At 37.8% G+C, this 20527-nt stretch overlaps 1 protein-coding gene across 2 annotated transcripts in view; it reads left to right on the top strand.

Annotated features, from left to right (window-relative positions):
- LOC105499700 (interleukin 1 receptor accessory protein like 2) overlaps positions 1–20527 on the top strand; it is a 1280649-nt gene that overhangs the window by 745602 nt on the left and 514520 nt on the right. For both annotated transcript variants that reach the window (XM_011772467.3, XM_011772468.3), the window contains one exon: positions 39–192. In XM_011772467.3, the coding sequence (XP_011770769.1) occupies positions 39–192 (154 nt within the window). The remainder of the gene's footprint in view (positions 1–38; positions 193–20527) is intronic.

The following is a 20527-nucleotide window of genomic DNA, read 5'->3' as shown; positions in this document are numbered from 1 at the left end:
TTTTATTTTTTGCTTACTTGCAAATATTTTATCTGCAGGAATGCAAGCCAAAAATGTGGAGAAGCATAATAATACAGAAAGGAAATGCTCTTCTGATCCAAGAAGTTCAAGAGGAAGATGGAGGAAATTACACGTGTGAACTTAAATATGAAGGAAAACTTGTAAGACGAACAACTGAATTGAAAGTTACAGGTAGGAATTGGTTCTACAAAATTATGGCAAATGAGATTTTAAGTATAATTTGGTTTGGGAAGCAAGAGTTTTTTTCAGAGTCAACTTTCTGTGAATTTAGAATTGCCTGCAAATCAAACAGTTGAGAAACTTGCTATTAATGAGTTGTACTGAGTAAAAGCAACATATGGAATATGAAAACAGAATTTAGAGAACAAGGGCCTAATTGCTGTTTATCTCTTCTCTGTCTTTATGAAAGGTTCTGAACTCTTCAAGGTATCATTATTACTAAACATCTCAGAAAGTATATAGTGGAACCACTCTAGAATGTTGACTTAACCCATTTGTGGAATCTCCTTGTAGGTGAAGGCTGATTTTGGAAAGAGAGTCTGTTAGATTTTTGGAATGAAATCTTCTTAGATTGCATCCAAATTATCATTTATGCAAAACTCTCCATAAGTGAGTGATGTTATTGTGAGCTTCTAGTGATTCTTAAAGCAACTCCAAATGAAGAACATGCATATTTGTGTTTTAAATCTGAAGTACAAACAAAATGTAAACTAGTGGAAGAATAAACTTAGAATATTCTTACCTGTTAGAGAATTTTAGGAAGTAATTTTCAGAGACATAAGACAGAATCTAATACCAAAAATATATCCCTTACAACAAATGTGATGGAACCTAAGAAACTGTATGACAAAAAAATCTACTTACTATTGCTCACGAACAAATCTTGACTAATTTTCCTATTATTATGTGTGTCATGTGTATTATAATCTCACATGTGGAACCTAAAAAAAAGTTGAATGTGTTGCAAAAGAGAGTAGAAAAGTGGATAGGGACAGAGAATGGGGAATAAGGAGTGTAGGTCAAAGGGTACATACAAAGTTGCAGTAATATAGGATGAATAAGTCTAGTGATTTAATGTACGGCATGTAGTTAATAATATTGTATGCTGAGGCTGGCACAGTGGCTCATGCCTGTAATCAATCCCAGCACTTTGGGAGGCCAAGGCAGGTGGATCATCTGAGGTCAGGAGTTTGAGACCAGCCTGGCCAACATGGGGAAACCCTGTCTCTACTGAAAAAAAAAAAAAATTAGCCAGGCGTGGTGGCGTGTACCTATAATCCCACCTACTAGGGAGACTGAGACAGGAGAATTGCTTGACACAGGAGGCAGAGTTTGCAGTGAGCTGAGATCATGCCACATCACTCCAGCCTGGGCAACAGAGCAAGACTCTGTCTCAAAAATAAAAAAAATATCATATTGCATGTTGAAAATTTGCTAAGAGAGTAGATTTTAGGTGCTCTTAACACAAAAATAAACATATGAGATTGATATGCTGATTTGACTGTAGTAATCAGTTTACTATGTATATGTATAACAAAAACATCTTGTTGTATACCTTAAATATAAACAAGTATGTGTGTGTATGTTTGTATGTATATGCATACATATTTCTATTGTGGATAATATCCAAGCCATGATAAACTTTGAAATTACCTAGACAATTGCAATATTGATCGCATTAATTGACTTATGATTAATGCACTTGAGCATTACCTGTTTAACCATCTAATGCCAACATCAGCCAGTTGGTTAATTTATAACATACTCTTGCTAATGCTAGCAATACATTTTTTCTTCTATTTTATTTTTGTTTAAAAAGGTTCAAAAAGGTCTGGCTGACCTTTTTGAGATGGTGTTAAAATCAGTCAACTAACTAATACTTGCTGAGTTAAGTTCATTGCTATAACCCATATATTTAATTAGGTTTTTGATCCTTGAGATTAATTGTTTTTGTCTTTTTCAAAATTCTAAATGTTAGCACAGGGAACACAAAATATATATTTTAAATAAACTAATATATAATATACATATATGTTACTTCACTCTCTATACTAATAAATGATAGTTTTACTTCTTAGTTTGATTTTGTAGAGTGCCTTCTATGAAAGTTTAAATAATTATTTTGATTAGAATTGGACGTTCTTTCAAAATAAGCTTTCAAAATAACTACCCCCCATGAGCTTTCAAAATAACTACCATATTGGGCCAATTCCAAATAGCAAAGTTTTTCTGCTTTTGATTAGTTTCTGATTTCTTCCATATGAACTAGACTTCCCTGCCTCATTCATGGCAGAAAATTCAATCATGGGCAGTTGTACATTATTAATAAGTGACCTGACTATGCACAAAGTGTTGCAGCATCATCACTTTGGCCACACTCACTAATCCTTATGAGAGGCTTGCAGAGCACTTCCATTTCGGATCATTTGCTGAATCTTGTAACATTATAGTATTTGGCTTGAGTTTTAAGTTGAACCAGAATAAAGTAAACACCAAACCTCCTTTTCACTCACATCAAATGGGTTCTGTTGAAAACACGTTTGCTTCTTTCATTTCATTTTAGATTCTGGAAAAGAGAGCTAGAGGTACTTATTTTGTGTATTTTATAAGATGTTAATTTACTTGTTTTAAACATTTAATATAGTTGAATTACAGATCTAAAATTTTATTTGAATACCTTGCAGAGGATCTCAAAATTTAATATGAATCATGTGAAGGGACCCAGAGAGGATAAAGATGAAGATCTCTAAATACAGATACTCAGGTTTCTCCCTTAGATTCTAATTTAGTACGTCAGTTAGACTAGGAATTTACCTTTTTGTCCAGGTGATTCTGTTTTACACTTTCCAAGGATCATGTTTTTGAGCGACACTAGAGAGGAGAATGGTGCTAACAAGTCAAAGTCATAGGTTTGATTATTTTGTGAGTATGTTAGTTCACCCATGCACACACACACACACATGATTTTTATAGGTCCCAATTTGTTTTCTTTAAATTTCTAAGAACTGCCATGAAAATAGAGATCATGTTAACCAAGGAAAATGTGTCAAGGTGTGTGGGTAAAGCAACTTCAACTGGGGAAATCAGTCATTTATTCACTTACCACTTAAATAAATATTTACTGAGTACATGTTACATGCCAGGCAACAAGCTAGGAGCTGGAAAAGATAATTCAAAATGTGTTTATGATTATCCTTGGGTCAATGGTCATCATTCATATAAGAAAGTATCATGTTTGTGTATTTGTTCACACAGTTGAAATGTTATGCTTGATGTAGAAACAAAATGGCTACTTGGTATGGAAGTTCAAGAGGTTGCTCTGTGAAGGTTTATTCTTTTTTGGAACATTATATAACTTATACCATGCTTTGTATGCTCAATAATATGAAAACAATTAGCAAACAGATTGTCCTCTCATAATTCAAAATATAAGGTTAGGATTATTTAAAGAGTAACCATTCATATGTGTTTTGAGTTTATCATGGGATAAGAATTTCAATATGACATTAATAGAGTTGGTTAATTACAAAATCATGTAAATAGAGGTTCTTTAAATGGTGTATTTCCCTTATGCAAATTTTAAAAGATTGTCAAATTTCTAAAGCTTATTTTCTGACTATTCTTTTTAAATGTATAATTCTGAGAAATATAACTTCAGTAAAACAAAGTTTTCAGTACCTGTTTCTTAAAGGTACATAGGTGCTATTTGCTTTAAGAAGGTCAAGAATAAAAAGATCCAGATATTCAAAACTGATAAACTAGAAGGTTATCCTTTGCTTTAGTGAAATTATTTCTCCATATATGCCATAGTATTTATTTAAATAGTTAGCTTTCTTTCTGCATTAAAACAGGATTTGATTTAAATGCAACTTTTCTGGAACACTTTTATTATATAAATTGTAGCAGACTTTTGTGATATTATTGTGGAAATTTCTTTTTATTCCTTCGAAGGCTGCAGATGCATAGGGAAGGGTTTAAAAACAAATAGACGTGCACAGTAGCATGTTTAGGTCATTTGCTAATGATGCCTACAGTGACAGTTTCATTTCCCACAGCATATTTTAGGTGGCTATATGCTATTTTAAATTTTTTTTTTTTTTTCATGTTGAATTTGTGCGGAGGGCTAATTGAAGTGAAAAAGTAAGACAGGAGAGTTGGTTATAAGAAGGTGAGAATTTGGCCGGGCGCGGTGGCTCAAGCCTGTAATCCCAGCACTTTGGGAGGCCGAGACGGGCGGATCACGAGGTCAGGAGATCAAGACCATCCTGGCTAACACGGTGAAACCCCGTCTCTACCAAAAAAGACAAAAAACTAGCCGGGCGAGGTGGCGGGCGCCTGTGGTCCCAGCTACCCGGGAGGCTGAGGCAGGAGAATGGCGGGAACCCGGGAGGCGGAGCTTGCAGTGAGCTGAGATCCAGCCACTGTACTCCAGCCTTGGCGACAGAGCGAGACTCCGTCTCAAAAAAAAAAAAAAAAAAAAAAAAAAAAAAAAAAAAAAAAGAAGGTGAGAATTGTAGTACAGGTGATAATGGAAAAAGGAGAAGAGGAGTAGGTGAGAGTGAGCAACATAATGGGATAGAGTCTCTAGGGATAAGAAGAGAAACTCTGCCTTAAGAAGGTCAAAGGCAGACATTACTTATAGGGATTCTTCAAAACGGACGCAAGAAGGAAGCCGGAACTAATTATCTGTATTTGGAAGGCAGTTCACCATTCACCTGGCAAATCATTCACAAATACATGCCTTTATGCAGCTTTTTAGACGTGAGCATTGGCTACTTAGAAGAAACCACTAACCTGTTTCCTGGTCAATATGCAAATAACACCTCTCCACCTGATTATTGTAGACAGCTCTAGAGTCCCTGGTTGGAGACTTTTCACACGTTAGGGGTAATCTCTTAACCCATTGGCATTTGAATATGATAGCAAGAGGGATTTATTCCTTGAAAATACTTCAAAGATTTGCTGCCAGATTACTATTCAGCAATAGTAGCAAAGCAATCTGGATATAAAGCTTGGGGTAAAACTGCCAACTAGGAATTGGCATCAGTCTTTGGTGAATACGTTCAAATGCATGGCTTTAGCAAGTGCTTTTAATTCCACTTTGCAAAGTTTAATTGTAGTGCCTTGTTGCAGGTGTCATTTAGATTACATAGCTTGTTAGAAAAACTTTCCTCTGGTGTGGAAAATGGCAGCTCTTTACACACAGACGAAGCAATTTCACATTCAGGCTGGAAAACAGGCTTTTTGTGGTCCTAGCTCTTAGTTTATTTATCCTTCTACTGTTAATGCTGAGATTTTGCAAGGGAGGGTGAGTTTAGAAAAAAACAGTGGAACATGGCAATATGGTGGAGAGTTGGTGAAATAAATAGAAGCGGGGATTTTGACTGAGTAAAGATAATACAACAGAAGTAATCTCTAAGCCAGCAACTCTGTAATAATCATAAAAGGAGCTCCCAGAGAGCTTTTATCTATTGAGAGCTGACTGTGCAGCATACATTGCGTTTAGAGGTTTTCATTCATTTTCTCATTTAGTCCTCACAACCAACATATGAGGGTGGTTTGGGGCTCAGAAAACAATACCTCAAAATGAAGGACTCGGAAGCAAGTTTGACCTTTTCCTGCCCTCCTGTCTCTCTGTCCCATTCTCCCCACCCTCCCCCAAGGCTAGCCATAAAACTGGAATCCCTCTTCCCCAAAGGAGGTCATAGAAACCAGAACCCCTTTCCCCCAAAGCCAGTCATAAAGCCTAAAAATGTTACTCTAACTTTCTCTCCACTTCTCTGGGTGAAAACTGGCCATAAAGAAATTATTCGACCTACCTTGTTTAACTATAGGTAATAAGGTCCCCATCCCAGAGAGGGTCCTGCCCCACACCCAGAAGGAAGGAATGTGTGCTCAGAGAAGCCCAGAAGAATCTAGACAGACAGGCCTTGCCGGTTTTCCCCACTCAGCTTCTTAGCATTAGATCATAGTCTTTTTGTCAAATCATATGCCTACATAGCTGTCCATTCTTTGTTGAACCTAAGCATAAAAATGGGCATTTTTCCCTGTATCTTTGGGTCTTCATTCTAAAGGCTCCTGTGTATACAGTGTATACATGTTAGAAAAACGTATATGCTTTTCTCCAATTATTCTGCCTTTTGTGAGTTGATTTTTCAGCAAATCTTCAGAGGGCCAAGGGGAATTTTCTGGCTGGGCCCCTATAGTGGTTATAAGATGTCCCCATTTATAGAGAAATAAACTAAAACTTAAGTGAAATGACATGCCCAAAGTCACATACTCAGTAAATGGCGGAACACAGATATAAACCTAGGTCTTCCCAATTCTCAGATGTAGCTTTTTAATCACCACCAGGCAAAAAACTGCATGATTTCACTCGCCAAATATATATTGCATACCTAGAGAACAGAAACCAAAATATTGGACACAATGTCTATCATTCCACTATAATATCCTTTTTGGACATTCACAATTTGGTCTTCAATAATTCCCTATTAGAATTTATATATCCATAGAAAAAGCACACTTGGCATTTTGAACCTAGTCCTTAGCTCTTAGCACTTTAGTTAAGATCATTAGTAGTAGGGCCCATAATTGAATCTGCATGTGGGATGGTGCCAGGAAAGAAGCAAGGAAAAGTGAGGCTCCAGGAAAATTAAGAATGCATGAAAGATGGTAAATTCTTGCCAAATTTTGTGTTTTGATGCCATACGGCTCTACTAGTATGATAATTTATATTGAGAAAAAATATTCCAATGATATTCATTGCAGTTATGACTATGACTTCAAGCTAGTGGAAGTGAAGCAATGGATGAATGGCTAAACAATGTTGGCTCAGTTGGTAAAGATCAATCAACACATAAATCAGTGCCTACTATGTACAGTAAGAAGTTCAGGATCTAAGTTTGTGATGTTCTGAAAGCAGACAGGTAGAGATATAAGTGTGTTCTCCTTTGAAACCTGTGAAAAAAGAGTTATTCATTAGAATAGTGCTTCTCAGATTGTATTTTGTGGAACCCTGATTCTAAGAAATATTAAGAGAAAGATTTCCAAGAGAGAAAGAAGAGGAAAGGGGAGGAGGGAAAGAAAGGAGAGGAAGAGAGAAGAGTGGGGAAGGGAGAAGAAAGGTTCTGTAGCTATTTGTTTATCTGCAAGGTCAAAGTTAAACAGTCATCTTTTTTGCAGGGTATCTCAGGGCATCTTACTGCCTGTAATATCTAATGTATACTCTAATTTTCTCAAAGGGGGATGGGGCCTGGGTGCGGTGGCTCATGCCAGTAATCCTAGAACTTTGAGAGGCTAATGTGGGTGGATTGCTTGAGGTCAGGAGTTCAAGACTAGCCTGACCAACATGATGAAACTCCCTCTCTACTAAAAATACAAAAATTAGCTGGCTGTGGTGGCGTGCACCTGTAGTCCCAGCTACTCAGGAGGCAGAGGCAGGAGAAACACTTGAACTCGGGAGGTGGAGGTTACAGTGAACTGAGATCAGGCCACTGCACTCTAGCCTGAGTGACAGAGCGAGACTCCATCTCAAAACAAAAACAAAAACAAAAACAAACAAACAAAAAAACGGTGGGGGGATGGTATATATTTTTAGGACATTTCCTAAACTTTTATGAATACATAATATTCCCAGGCTCCAAAGCATCTGAGGATGTTAAGTCTCCACAGAACAAACTTTAGGAAAGCTAAGTGAATAGCTGAGTGAGTACCTGGCTCTATTGGCCTCCTACTAATGCCTATAACATCAACAGTTGAAATAAAATACTTATTTGGCATTTAGGTTATGATTATTATCACTTATTTTTTTCCATTGTTTATTTTTTCAACCATCCTTTAAGTTCCTTAAGGGAATGGATTTGTTGACTAATTAATTTCTACATCTCTAAGTGCTGAGCTTAAGGTAGGTATTCAAAAATTATTTGTAGCTTGGTTTGGTTGAGTGCTTATTTGGTAAGTGTTTTGATTGGGTACAAATAAGACAACTTATTTGAGAGCACCTTATAATTTCAAAGCACTTTCACTTCTGGGATCTCATTCTGTTATAAGAACTTTATGGAACTGTCAGCAAATAGAGTATTATTATTATTAATCTTGGCTCAGAGAGTTTAAAACAATGACCCTAGGATATAAGCTGGTGAATTGCACAACTAGGACTAGAATCCCCATCTTATAAGTCCTAGTTACACTTTTCCTACTCTGCCCCACTGTTACTCTGTTTGCTGTCCCTTAATCCTGGGTACTAGGCCAGAAGAAGAGATGCAACTCAAGGAGAATTCCAAAGTTGGTAACTCCAGAGTTCAGGCCTAAGAATCTCTGAAATAACCTTTTATTTAAAATGTTCATATACCAGTCCATTGTTTTGTCTTTTGGAATAACTATTTCTGATTCTAAAAGGAAAACCATTTACTACTGATGTCTAAAACCAAATCAGCAGAGGTAGCCGCTAACAATACTCAAATGCAGCTGGGCACGGTGGCTCACGCTTGTAATCCCACCACTTTGGGAGACCGAGGCAGACGGATCACCTGAGGTTGGGAGTTCGAGACCAGCTTGACCAACATGGAGAAACCCCATCTCTACTAAGAAAAATATAAAACTAGCTGGGCGTGGTGGTGAATGCCTGTAGTTCCAGCTACTTGGGAGGTTGAGGCAGGAGAATTGCTTGAATCTGGGAGGTGGAGGTTGTGGTGACCTGAGATCATGCCATTGCACTTCAGCCTGGGCAACAAGAGAGAAACTCCAACTCAAAAAAGCCAAACCAAAACAAAACAAAACAAAAATAAGACTCAAATGTTCCCAGCAGTCAGACAGGTCATGTCCACAGTGTGAGGTGGACCAGGTGTGTGAAGCAACAACTGAAGGAAAAATTGGAGAGTACTACCTGTACTGACTCAACCCTAGCTGATTGCTGCCATGTGAGATTGAGAATCCAATATTGCTAGGCCCTCTGATTTATAAGAGACACCAGAAGTCTGGATTTTTGTGTGGAAATCCCTAAATTGTAAAGCACTCTGTAGACCAAATAAAACAGCCTGTATGCTAAATTCAACTTGGGGACTGCATGTTTGTGGCTTTTGCCTTTAAAGATTTGGTTCAGTAGGACTTTTAAACAAGCGACCGACTGTGTGACTGACTCAGACTCTGTTCCACTATTTCCATCTCTAGCAGTGAGTGGAAAAAAATTTAAAGAAAGAAAACCTGAAGTGGCCTGGAGAGCAGTTAAAAGACAAACTGGGAACAGTATTCAGAAGCCATCCTAATCACACCATCCAGTAGACTAGTTGATCCAACAAGAGTGAAGGGGGCACAATTTATGGATGTAATACTATGGGAGGGGTATTGACAAATGGATCACCTTAGAAAAGTGAGTGATTTAGATGATGAAGCAAGTTGGTCTCCAAGTGTTACAGATAAAGGAAGAGCCGTGGGGATAAAGCACCTGCCTTAAAGCTGCCCTGAAGCGGTGTGATGTGAAGCACTGAAGGGAACAAATCATCGGTATATGTTCTCTCTCCTCCATGTTCACTATGAGTAGGCCGTTAACATGATCTGAATGTATGTGTCCTGATTATCACATGAACATGTACCTCATTTGTACCTTTTGTGTGACCTAATAGGGAACAACCACAGCAGTCAATAGTTCTTGGCTGCATTAAGGGAACATTCACGTGACTGACTGTGCATTTCATAATGGACTGTTCTTTTGTACAGTGCAGAGATCTCATGACCAAAACCAGCTTGCAGCGGTTTCTTTCCCTTTCCTCCTAGGCTTTATTCTCCCTTTCTGGATGACCCTGACCTTTCCTAGCCTACCCAGCCCACCCTGGATGACATCTTTGTCTCTTATCTGCCTCTTTGAAATGTTTCAATGGCCTGTTTTCTCTGTAGCTCATCTCCTCAGATCCTTGCTTTCTCCTGGGGTTACTCTAATATCTCAATGAGCTAAAAAATTCATGACTGATAAAGACCGAAAATGTTTCTCTTCTCAGCTAACATATTTGCAGTTTAGTAGATATTTCAGTTCTGTAACTCATAGGCATAACTAATGGTGGGAATTTCTGGGGACTTTGCAGGGCCTGTGGGGGGCCTTTCCCAGAGTGTCACAATCTACCCTGCAGGTGGCTGCTTATTCCTTCTGGAAACAAGATCAACAATATTCATGACCTTGGGGAACTAGAAGAAAAAAAATCCTACCGAGGATCACTGAAAAAAAAGGGCCTTGGATGTCGGTCCATAGAGTGACTTTTTTCCTTCTTCTGCATTTTTATTTTGTCTCTCCTTTCTTTCCCTTATTTCCTTCAACCTATGACACAGGGCTGTCTGTTAACCCTGTTGATGACAGCCATGAAGAGATTGCCAGTCTTTGTCCCAGGAAAGTTTTTGTGTCATGTTTCTATGCCCTACAGGGAGATGAACAAACACTATTAACTTTCCCATAAGAAGAAAGATAGTCTTATTTTTCTGGAGAGTCAGGAACTGCGAGAGCATTTATTCCTGTGGGCTTATTTTCCAAGCAACTTTGCAGGAGACCAGTTTGGATAGCTGGGGGTGAACAAGTTAGAGCACATGACAGCAGTAAATGGCAAATGTGTGCAATCCAGGCCAGTTCTACTCCAATGGCTCTCGTCCATCACCTGAGGTGACCATTGACCCCTTGGCTGCCTTCTCTGACACCAAGTTAGTGCTGGGGGAAGGGATTCTCGGGAAGGGGTTACACTGTGACTCCTAGCTATGTAGTTCCCTGAGATCCGTGGGAACAGATTTTCCTAGGTCCATTATGTGTATTTGTGGGAGTCTCAGCTACCTTGTTCTCTCCCAACCTGAAAGCAGTGGTTTGAGCAAGCTGAGAATATTCTCTCAAGGCACCCTTCTGTAGAAATGAAAACTAGGAGCTTGGTACAGAGGGAGACCAGCCATGAACTAGATCCAATAGAGTAGAGCAGATACTCAGAGAACTGTCATTCATTAGGTCAAGGATTATACTTTATAATCAGTCAAAGCTTCTAACAATCTCAAAAGGCTGGTGATTATTTCCTATATTTTATAAGGGAAGAAATGAACAGTCAGAGAAGCTAAGTTACTTGTTATGATCACACACCATCGTAAGTGATGGAGCTAGGATTTGAATCCACGTTTATTTCAAAACATTACTCTTAAAGCACCCTGTTACAATTACCTGAATGGCTCCTGCACACAACAGTGCTCAATATATGTCACTAGTTCTATTCCTTCCTGCTTGCCTGCCTGCTTCGTGCTTTCTCCACTCCTCTTTGCTACTACATGTTTTACACTTCTGTAATTTCCTCATGAAGCCATCACAGACTAACCTCATCTTATAGTCACCTATTTTTTCTCTGAATTCCCTCAATAATTTTGCAGAAGTTTTCACCACATTGTCTGATACTAATTTATAGTAATAATTTATAAGAGATCTTCTTTGTGTAGATCTGGTAACACCAATTACATTAGGGCTCTTCAAGATCTGCTGCTCCCTATACAAAGGTTTGCCTTAATATTAAGATACAACATAAAATTATGAAACTAGGAGCTAGGCTCTGTGTTTCATATATATCATCTCATTTGATCAGCTCAGAATCCTATAAGGTATGTCATTTTAGCCCTGCTTTATAGATGTGGAAATTGAAATTTGGGGAATCTAAGTAATTTTTCTCAATGTTCTATAGCAACTAAATGATGATGGTGGAATAAAGCCTCAGGTGGTTGTTGTTTTTCCAAAGCCTGAGCCCCTCCCACTGGTAAATGCTTATAGAATTATCTGCTGTACACATTACCATGATATGGTTTGACTGGAACAACTTTTTGTTATTGGTTTTTGTTTTGTTTGAGATGGAGTGTCGCTCTGTCACCAGGCTGGAGTGCAGTGGTGCAATCTCGGCTCACTGCAACCTCCGCCTCCCGGGTTCAAAAAACTCTCCTGCCTCAGCCTCCCGAGTAGCTGGGACTACAGGCGTGCACCACCAGGCCCAGCTAATTTTTATATTTTTAGTAAAGACGGGGTATCACCATGTTAACCAGGATGGTCTCGATCTCTTGACCTCATGATCCTCCCGCCTTGGCCTCCCAAAGTGCTGGGATTACAGGCATGAGCCACTGCGCCTAGCCGATCTTAGTTATTTCTTGTCTTTTGCCATGCTCATGGATAGGAAGAATCAATATCGTGAGAATGGCCATACTGCCCAAAGTAATTTATAGATTCAATGCTATTTCCATCAAGCTACCACTGACTTTATTCAAAGAATTGGAAAAAAAAAACTAATTTAAACTTCATATGGAACCATAAAAGAGCCTGCATAGCCAACACAATCCTGGTCAAGAAGAACAAAGCTAGAGGCATCATGCTACCTGACTTCAAACTCTACTACGAGGCTATAGTAACCAAAACAGCATGGTACTGGTACCAAAACAGATATATAGACCAATGGAACAGAACAGTGGCCTCAGAAATAACACCACACATCTACAATCATCTGATCATTGACAAACCTGACACAAACAAGCAATGGGGAAAAGCTTCCCTATTTAATAAATAGTGTTGGGAAAACTGGCTAGCCACATGTAGAAAACTGAAACTGGACTCCTTCCTTATACCTTATACAAAAATCAACTCAAGATGGATCAAAGAGTTAAACGTGAGACCTAAGATCATAAAAATCCTAGAAGCAAACGTGGGCAACACCATTCAGGACATAGGCATGGGCAAAGACATCATGTCTAAAACACCAAAAGCAATGGCAACAAAAGCCAAAATAGACAAATGGAATCTAATTAAACTAAAGAGCTTCTGCACAGCAAAAGAAGCTATCATCAGAGTGAACGGGCAACCTACAGAATGGGAGAAATTTTTTACAATCTATCCATCTGGCAAAGGGCTAATATCCAGAATCTACAAAGAACTTAAACAAATGTACAAGAAAAAAACAACCCCATCAAAAAGTGGGCAAAGGATATGAACAGACATTTCTTAACAGAAGACATTTATGCAGCCAACAGACATATGAAGAAATGTTCATCATCACTGGTCAATAGAGAAATGCAAATCAAAACCAAAATGAGATACCATTTCATGCCAGTTAGAATGGTGATCATTAAAAAGTCAGGAAACAACAGATGCTGGAGAGGATGCAGAGAAATAGGAATGCTTTTACACTCTTGGTGGGAGTGTAAATTAGTCCAACCATTGTGGAAGACAGTGTGGCGATTCCTCAAGGATCTAGAACTAGAAATACCATTTGACCCAGCAATCCGGTTACTGAGTATATACGCAAAAGATTTTAAATCATTCTACTATAAAGACACATGCACACATATGTTTATTGCAGCACTATTCACAATAGCAAAGACTTGGAACTAACCCAAATGTCCATCAATAATAGACTGGATAAAGAAAATGTGGCACATGTACACCATGGAATACTATGCAGCCATTAAAAAGGATGAGTTCATATCCTTTGCAGGGACATGGATGAAGCTGGAAAACATCATTCTCAGCAAACTATCACAAGAATAGAAAACCAAACACCACATGTTCTCACTCACAAGTGGGAGGTGAACAATGAGAGCACATGGACATAGGGAGCGGGACATCACACACCAGTGCCTTTTGGGTGGTGGGGGGGCTAGGGGAGGGATAGCATTAGGAGAAATACCTAACATAGGTGACGGGTTGATGGGTGCAGCAAACTACCATGCCACCTGTATACCTATGTAACAAAACTGCACGTTCTGCGCATGTACCCCAGAACTTAAAGTGTAATAATAAAAAATACACTTAGTATGATGATTGAGAAATAGTAGGTACTCAATAAATCATTGCAGTCATGCATATATAATGATATTTTTGTCAATGATGAACTGTATATAAAACAGTGGTCCCATAAGATTATAATACTGTATTTTTACTGTACCTTTTCTATGTTTAGTTATATTTAGATACACAAATCCTTACCATTGTGTTACAATTGTCTACAGTATTCAGTACACTAACATGCTGTACAGGTTTGTAGCCTAGGAGCAATAGGTTATATCATATAGCCTAATTGTGTGGTAGGTTATACCATCTAGGTTTGGTAAAGATATCTATGATATTTATACCATGATGAAATCACCTAATGACATATTTCTCAGAATGTATTCCCATTATTAAGCAATTTATGACTATATTATAATTAGTATTATTATCATCATCATTATTATTACTGGAAAGCTTGCAAAGGTGAGTTCATGGCCATTTCATGACAAGAAAGCAATCTGACAAATGGTCTAAGACCAATTGCTGTTTTTAATAGGGTGTTTCATTTATAGAGCTTGAATGGAAAAAAAAATAGAAAATTAACCGGGGGGCTATTAAAAAGCAAAGAACCATATAAATAGGTGTTAATATTTCAGGCAGAACTGTTGTATTCAAGGAGATGCAATCATGTGGAATAATTTGTCAATTAAAGTGGTCAGGACAAATATTGTTGTCTATATAAATGAGTTTTTCCAGGCAGCAAGACATTTAAGGGATGTGTGAGCCAAAAGCAAAAGCTGCTAAGACAAAGCTGAGGTGGAAATGAGTAGAGAGGACAAGCATGTTGAGGAAACTGGACTTTTCCTGTCTAGCATTTCCTTATGTCATTATGATTAATCCCTGGTGGTTTATAAAGGCAGTTAAATGGCCTCCTTTGGCTGTCAAATAGGAAAATAATTCATCAGTTCAAGTCCATAAATCATTTCTTGGTACTGGAAGTACTTTATGTAGTTAGAAATGTCTCCATGATTTGGCACTGGGCTCCAGTGGGGATCCTGAAGAGCAACTGGCAACCACCAGATGCAGAGGCCTAAGTGATGAGCCTCATGGGCATGGGTCTGCAGGGAAAGAAGATTGGTTCCTTTCTGGGGTATGTTGCCTTGATCCTCTCTGCCTGGCCTGGAGGAATAACCACTTGTGTGTCTGTCATATAGCAGTGACTTAGTATGTTTGTCGAATGAATGAATTTACATATTTTGTGTGTTTTGAGTCCTTTGCATTGGAGCTCATCTTATAGTGTCTGATAACTCTCTCTCTAGCTATATTCTGGGAAAATGAGATAGAAAGGCAGTAATAATGATTTTTGAAGCTATTGGATCAATACGCTAGTTGTTTGCTTAATGTTGATAGTCAAGACATCATAGTCTCACCATAAACTGTAGCATAATAGTTGAATGAGACATCATTGTGCTGTAATTTTTTATAAGAGGCATTTTAAATCATAGTTTAATTACCCAATCACCCTTGCTCCTAAAATCAACATTTTTTGATATCGTATCCTTACATTTTGTGCTAGTAAAATTATCTTCATGATGCTATTTAATTTACCTCCTGGTGAGCATATAAGGTGAAAGGTAAAAAGGACATTTTGGGACAAGCGAAAAATATCAATGAAGTGGTTATTCACCCTCACTCCACATGTAATACATTTGATATTCTTTTAACATTAATCAAATACTCATTGTTCTGGGTAAATAGATAAACTAAAAAAGTATGATGTCTGTCCTGAGTGAGCTTGAAGTATAATGAGAGGGGGGAGAATAGACAGAGATTAAGTGAATAAACATATGGATACATGTATAATTATATATTACAATATATCATTATAAGGAAAATAATGAAGACTAATTGAGATTGGGGATGGTCTACTTGAAGCAAAATAAAATTGAGGCTGGACCCTGATGGTTAAGAAAAAGCCATCTAGATGAAGAGTGGGTGAAAAATATTTTAGAGGGAACAGCGTGTGTCAGCTCTAAAAGAAAGATGATGGTGGCTTGGGTCAGAAGGGTAGTAATAAAGGTAGAAAAAAGTAGACAGATTTAAGAAGCATTATAGAGACAGAATGACTATACTTTCTCATGATGATTCCTAGGTTTTTGGTTTTAGTAATAGGTAGACAATAGTGCTATTTCCTGAAATGAGGAAGACTGAGGGAGGTCAGATTTTGTGAGGGGTTACAAAAGTTCTGTATTGGCCATGTTTTAGAGATACTTATATACTTTAGAGGGGATGTAGAATAGACAGTTAAATATATGAGTCTGGCATTCAGGGAAAAGTTTGGACTAGATATATAAATTTTGGAGCTGTCTGTATGGTATATAGGATGAGCTGCAATAAAGTACTAAATTGTGTGGGGCAATTGATGATTGGTATAGGAGATCAATGCAAACTGCAGCTCCTAGGCCCTGTTACATATTTTCTCTAGAATCGTCAGCGTATAAGAAAGCTACTTGTCATGATTTTTTCAAACCTCATCAAATTGTTAAATATTAAGCATGATAATTGTACCTGTATTTTTTCTACTATATGGGGATGATATCTTATATTTAGCTGACATTTGAATCCTTCAGAGCTAGAAGAATATAACTAATGCCACACTAAATACAGTCACTATTTATGATATGTGCTGGGTACCATATTAATCATTTTACACACATTATTGGTAATCTTTATTACAGTACTGAATAGTGCAGGCCCCAATTTATAGATAAAGGAACTCAAACTTGAGAAGTTACACAACTTGCCCAAGGCAACAAAGCAAGTGATTGGTGATCTTTTCCCCATTCCAGTTCCACACATTAGGAAAAGTGTCTCTACATTTCCTTTTGGATTCTTCCAATTTCCAAAGTCTCTTACAACCCAAGGAACAGAAAGAAAATATTGAGATGTGCACATTTGCTGCTAGATCTCCTTGCTATTGAATAAAAGCCTGTCTGTAAATGTCTACTGTACATGCACAGCCAGCTGTTGGGATACCCATCACTTGTTGACTGCCTGCCTGAACTAGCAACTGTCTTCACACCCTCTGGATACCATTCTGAATTCTTAGTTGGAGGTCTATCACCAATAGAAGGGCAACTCCCTATGTGTGGTACAATGAAAGGAGCAGAAAGCCTGGTACGTAGTTGGCTCTCAATAAATGATAGCTAATATTATTATAATTTTCTTTATCTTATGCAATGATGACTTCTCAAAATCCCTATGAAATATGAATTATTATCTTACTGGTGAGGAAATCAAGACTCAGCAAGGTTAAGTAACTTGCCCGGGTCACACAGCTAATGAGGAAATTAGTTGAGATTTGAAGGCCAAACTCTGATTCTGAAACTTAAGATTCATGCATTTCTCAAGTTTAGTGGCTGAGTGAAGCCAGGGGTGTCATTGGAGAATATCAAGAGATAACGTTAGATAGAGAAAGTAGACCTAATTACTGGAGGGCCTTGAATGTCAGGAAGAATAATTTATATTCTTAGCCTATTTTGGTATTTGTGCCACAAAAGAGCTATGATTTTTCCTCACTGATAAAGAAGTTCGAGTTTTTGGACATCAGGTACCTTTTTCCATGCTGAAGGCCCTAACAGCTGTGAGTAACACCTGCTCCTTGCACCTGTACAAACTCAGAGACTGACCTTCTCTGGTGCTGATTTGCATAACATTGTTTCTCTTATTTTCTCATTTTAACTCGACTCAGTGAAGATCTTCTGAGTATCTTTTCTCTGCCAAGGCACTATGCTAGTTGCTGCTTCACTGGTTGTTGGGAGCATGCGGTTAAATGTAATCACACCAACTGACCTGTATAGATTTGTGGGGTGGAAAAGGCTAGGAAGAAAGATACTTGAGAAACAGCCAATGTCATTTTTTGGAACCTCTGCAAGAGAAAGCGTAAGTTTATCCTGTCCTATTAACCAAATAATCTCTAATTATTGGAGATGTCTTTTCAAATTAATTAGTTAATTTCTACTTGCTGGGAATTCTAGTTACACAGACTTTTGATTTAGCCAGTAATATTTTCAAACTATAAGTAGCTTAAAACGTGGATTAGAACTAGAAGGGACTTTGAACAACATACAGTCTGATTCCCCTCATTCTGTAGATGAGGTAGCAGAAGCCTGGAGAGATTAATTTATTGCCCCAAAGACACAGCTTGGCAGTAGCTAAGTTGATACGTTTTCCGATACAATGGCGCTTTCTGCCACTTTCTAACACTCCACAGTGTCTTTCTGACTTTCCTGAGCCTTGCCTAGGAGGCTTTTTTATGCCAAATTTAATCAGTGTTCCATTTTAATTGAAATATTTAAGTCAAATTAATGTAAAGCCTTCAGAGAGTTCTGCTAATCTGGTTTATAAAAGTCACTTAGGCAAAACTGTGAAAGTATATAGGATTTCTGACATTTTCCAGAAGCCATTAGCTTATGTTCTTCAATAACTCTTAGAACATATGCCAAAGGAAGACAATTTTCCAACTAACCTTGGCACACTCCATATGTATTACTTTTCGGTTGGTTCATAAATCAGTTTTCTAATTCAAAGATGTTTTGATCCTCAAAACATGCACTCTTCCTTAATGATTGTATGCATTGCAATATTACCCCACAAACTAGTTTATGAATATTAAAGTTTATTAGTAGGGAGATACCAGGAAGCAGAACTGAGAAAATAACTCCAGCAGTCTCCCTTGCTTGAAAAGAAATACGATGGAATGAAAAGGGCACAGGTTTTAAAGTCAGAAAGACATGGTTTCAAATTCTTTTCATACCATTTACTCCCTGTATAACCTTGGGGAGATTATTGAACCCCTTTGAGCCTCTACTTCCTCATCTGTTTGTATATCTTTGCTTACAGAGTTGTTGGGAGAATTTGAGATGACAGAGTAGATGATAGCTATTTCCTCTTTGCTATTGTCATTATGACTATTATTTACTGTTCCTACTACTAGTACTATTAGAACGACTGCTATTAAAAAAAGAAGATGCTTTGTACTACTACTACCACCATTAATCTACTTTGTAGCCTGCAAAAAAGTGAGAATCAGCTGAAGAGCAGAAAAAATTTAAGACACAGTAAGACAACGATAGAACAAAACAGCCTTTTAAAAAAAAACAATTTCTATTAACACATTGCCAGCCAGAAAGTTCAAACAACCTACTGAATAAAGATAGTACATTAGTGGAGTTATAGAAAATATATTTTTATAAATGAAATTGTTAAGAGAATAGCCCTTTCATTAAACCACTCTGTGTATTCCATCAGGACAGGAATCATATCTATTTTGCCCTTTTGTATTCCTATCACTTTAGTAAGGTCTTGACATAGAGTTGGAGATAAAAGAATATTTGTTGAATGAACAAATAAAATCCTTAAAGGTAAAAATAAGTATTATTCAGCTGCTATTGTTTCTTCATTAGTGTATTCATTAACCTATTGAAAAATATCTGGGCTCCTATTATATAAGCTTTGTGTTAAGCCCTGGGAATACAGTGGTAAGGAAAATCACATACGGTTCTTGTCTTTAAGAGCTTAAAATCTAGTGGAGAAGACAGCCCTTAAACCATCACAAAGATAAATATGAAGTTTTAATTGTAAAATTGCTATGGAAGAAAGAGATGCATGGACTAAAATAACATGTGTTGGGGGAATTTGACCTAATCAGGGAGATCAGGAAAGGCTTCTTAGAGGAAGTAAATCTTAAGCAGAGATATAAAGAGTAAGTGAGCATTAACTAGGAAAGATGGGGAAGGAGAGGCTTTTGGGACAAAAGTATCGGCATGTGCAAGCATGCCCTATAGAGGAATCATGATGAATACCAGGAGCTAAAATAAGGCCAACTACAGCTGGCTGTAGTGAAGTGAGGAAGGAGGAAACTAGAATAAGCTTAGGCTAGAGGGATAGGTAGGGGACAGACAGTGCAGAGCCTCTATGCTATATTCAAGATTTTCTCTTCATCTTAACAGTAAGAGGAAGACATAAAAGTGATTTTAAGGAAGAGTGTGGGTGTGACATCATCAAATAGTTTCAGTGTGGAGAATGAATTGAAGAGAAGCCTGAATGGATACACTTGCACTAGTTCAGGCTAGAGGTGATAGTAACTTGGACTAGGGTGGAAGTTGTGACTATAGAGAAAAGTAGATGCATTTTAGGGCTAGTTAGAAGGTAAAATCAACAAGATTTGGTGATGGCTTCGATATGGAGTATCAGATAAATAGATGAGTGTCTCTTAAGTGATGATTAGGTTTCTTGCTTGTCTAATTGGATGGATTGTGGTACCTTTTAGTGACATGTCTAGGTATGACAAGGTTCATTCAATCACAAATCTGTATATGTGCTACTATGTTTCAGGCACCATGTTAGGTGTTGGAAATTCAGCAGTTTCTAAATTATGGTTCTTGTCCACAAGAAGCCCACAATCTAGTAGGAAAGAGAGTACAGAAAATCAAGTAGTTACAGTGCAACAATAAGCTAGCTTGATAGAGGAATGCCAAGAGTGCTATAGAAGCCCAGAGGAGGAGAATCACCTAGCAAATGGGCAGAGTTACAGAACTGTGGGGGGAAGCCAAGAAAGTAGAGTTGGGTTATTTTGGAGTTGGTATGCACTAATTTGTCTGACCTGTTCACTGGACATTAAATTTTGAAAGAGAAAGCCTCCTTTTTTTTCCTTCCTCATCTCCTGCTTAGTGTAACAAGCAACCTGGT

The sequence above is a fragment of the Macaca nemestrina genome, chromosome X (genome assembly GCF_043159975.1).
Source record: "Macaca nemestrina isolate mMacNem1 chromosome X, mMacNem.hap1, whole genome shotgun sequence".
NCBI classification, from domain to species: domain Eukaryota; kingdom Metazoa; phylum Chordata; class Mammalia; order Primates; family Cercopithecidae; genus Macaca; species Macaca nemestrina.
Note: the sequence above shows the minus strand (reverse complement) of the source record. Positions and strands in the feature narration are given on the sequence as shown.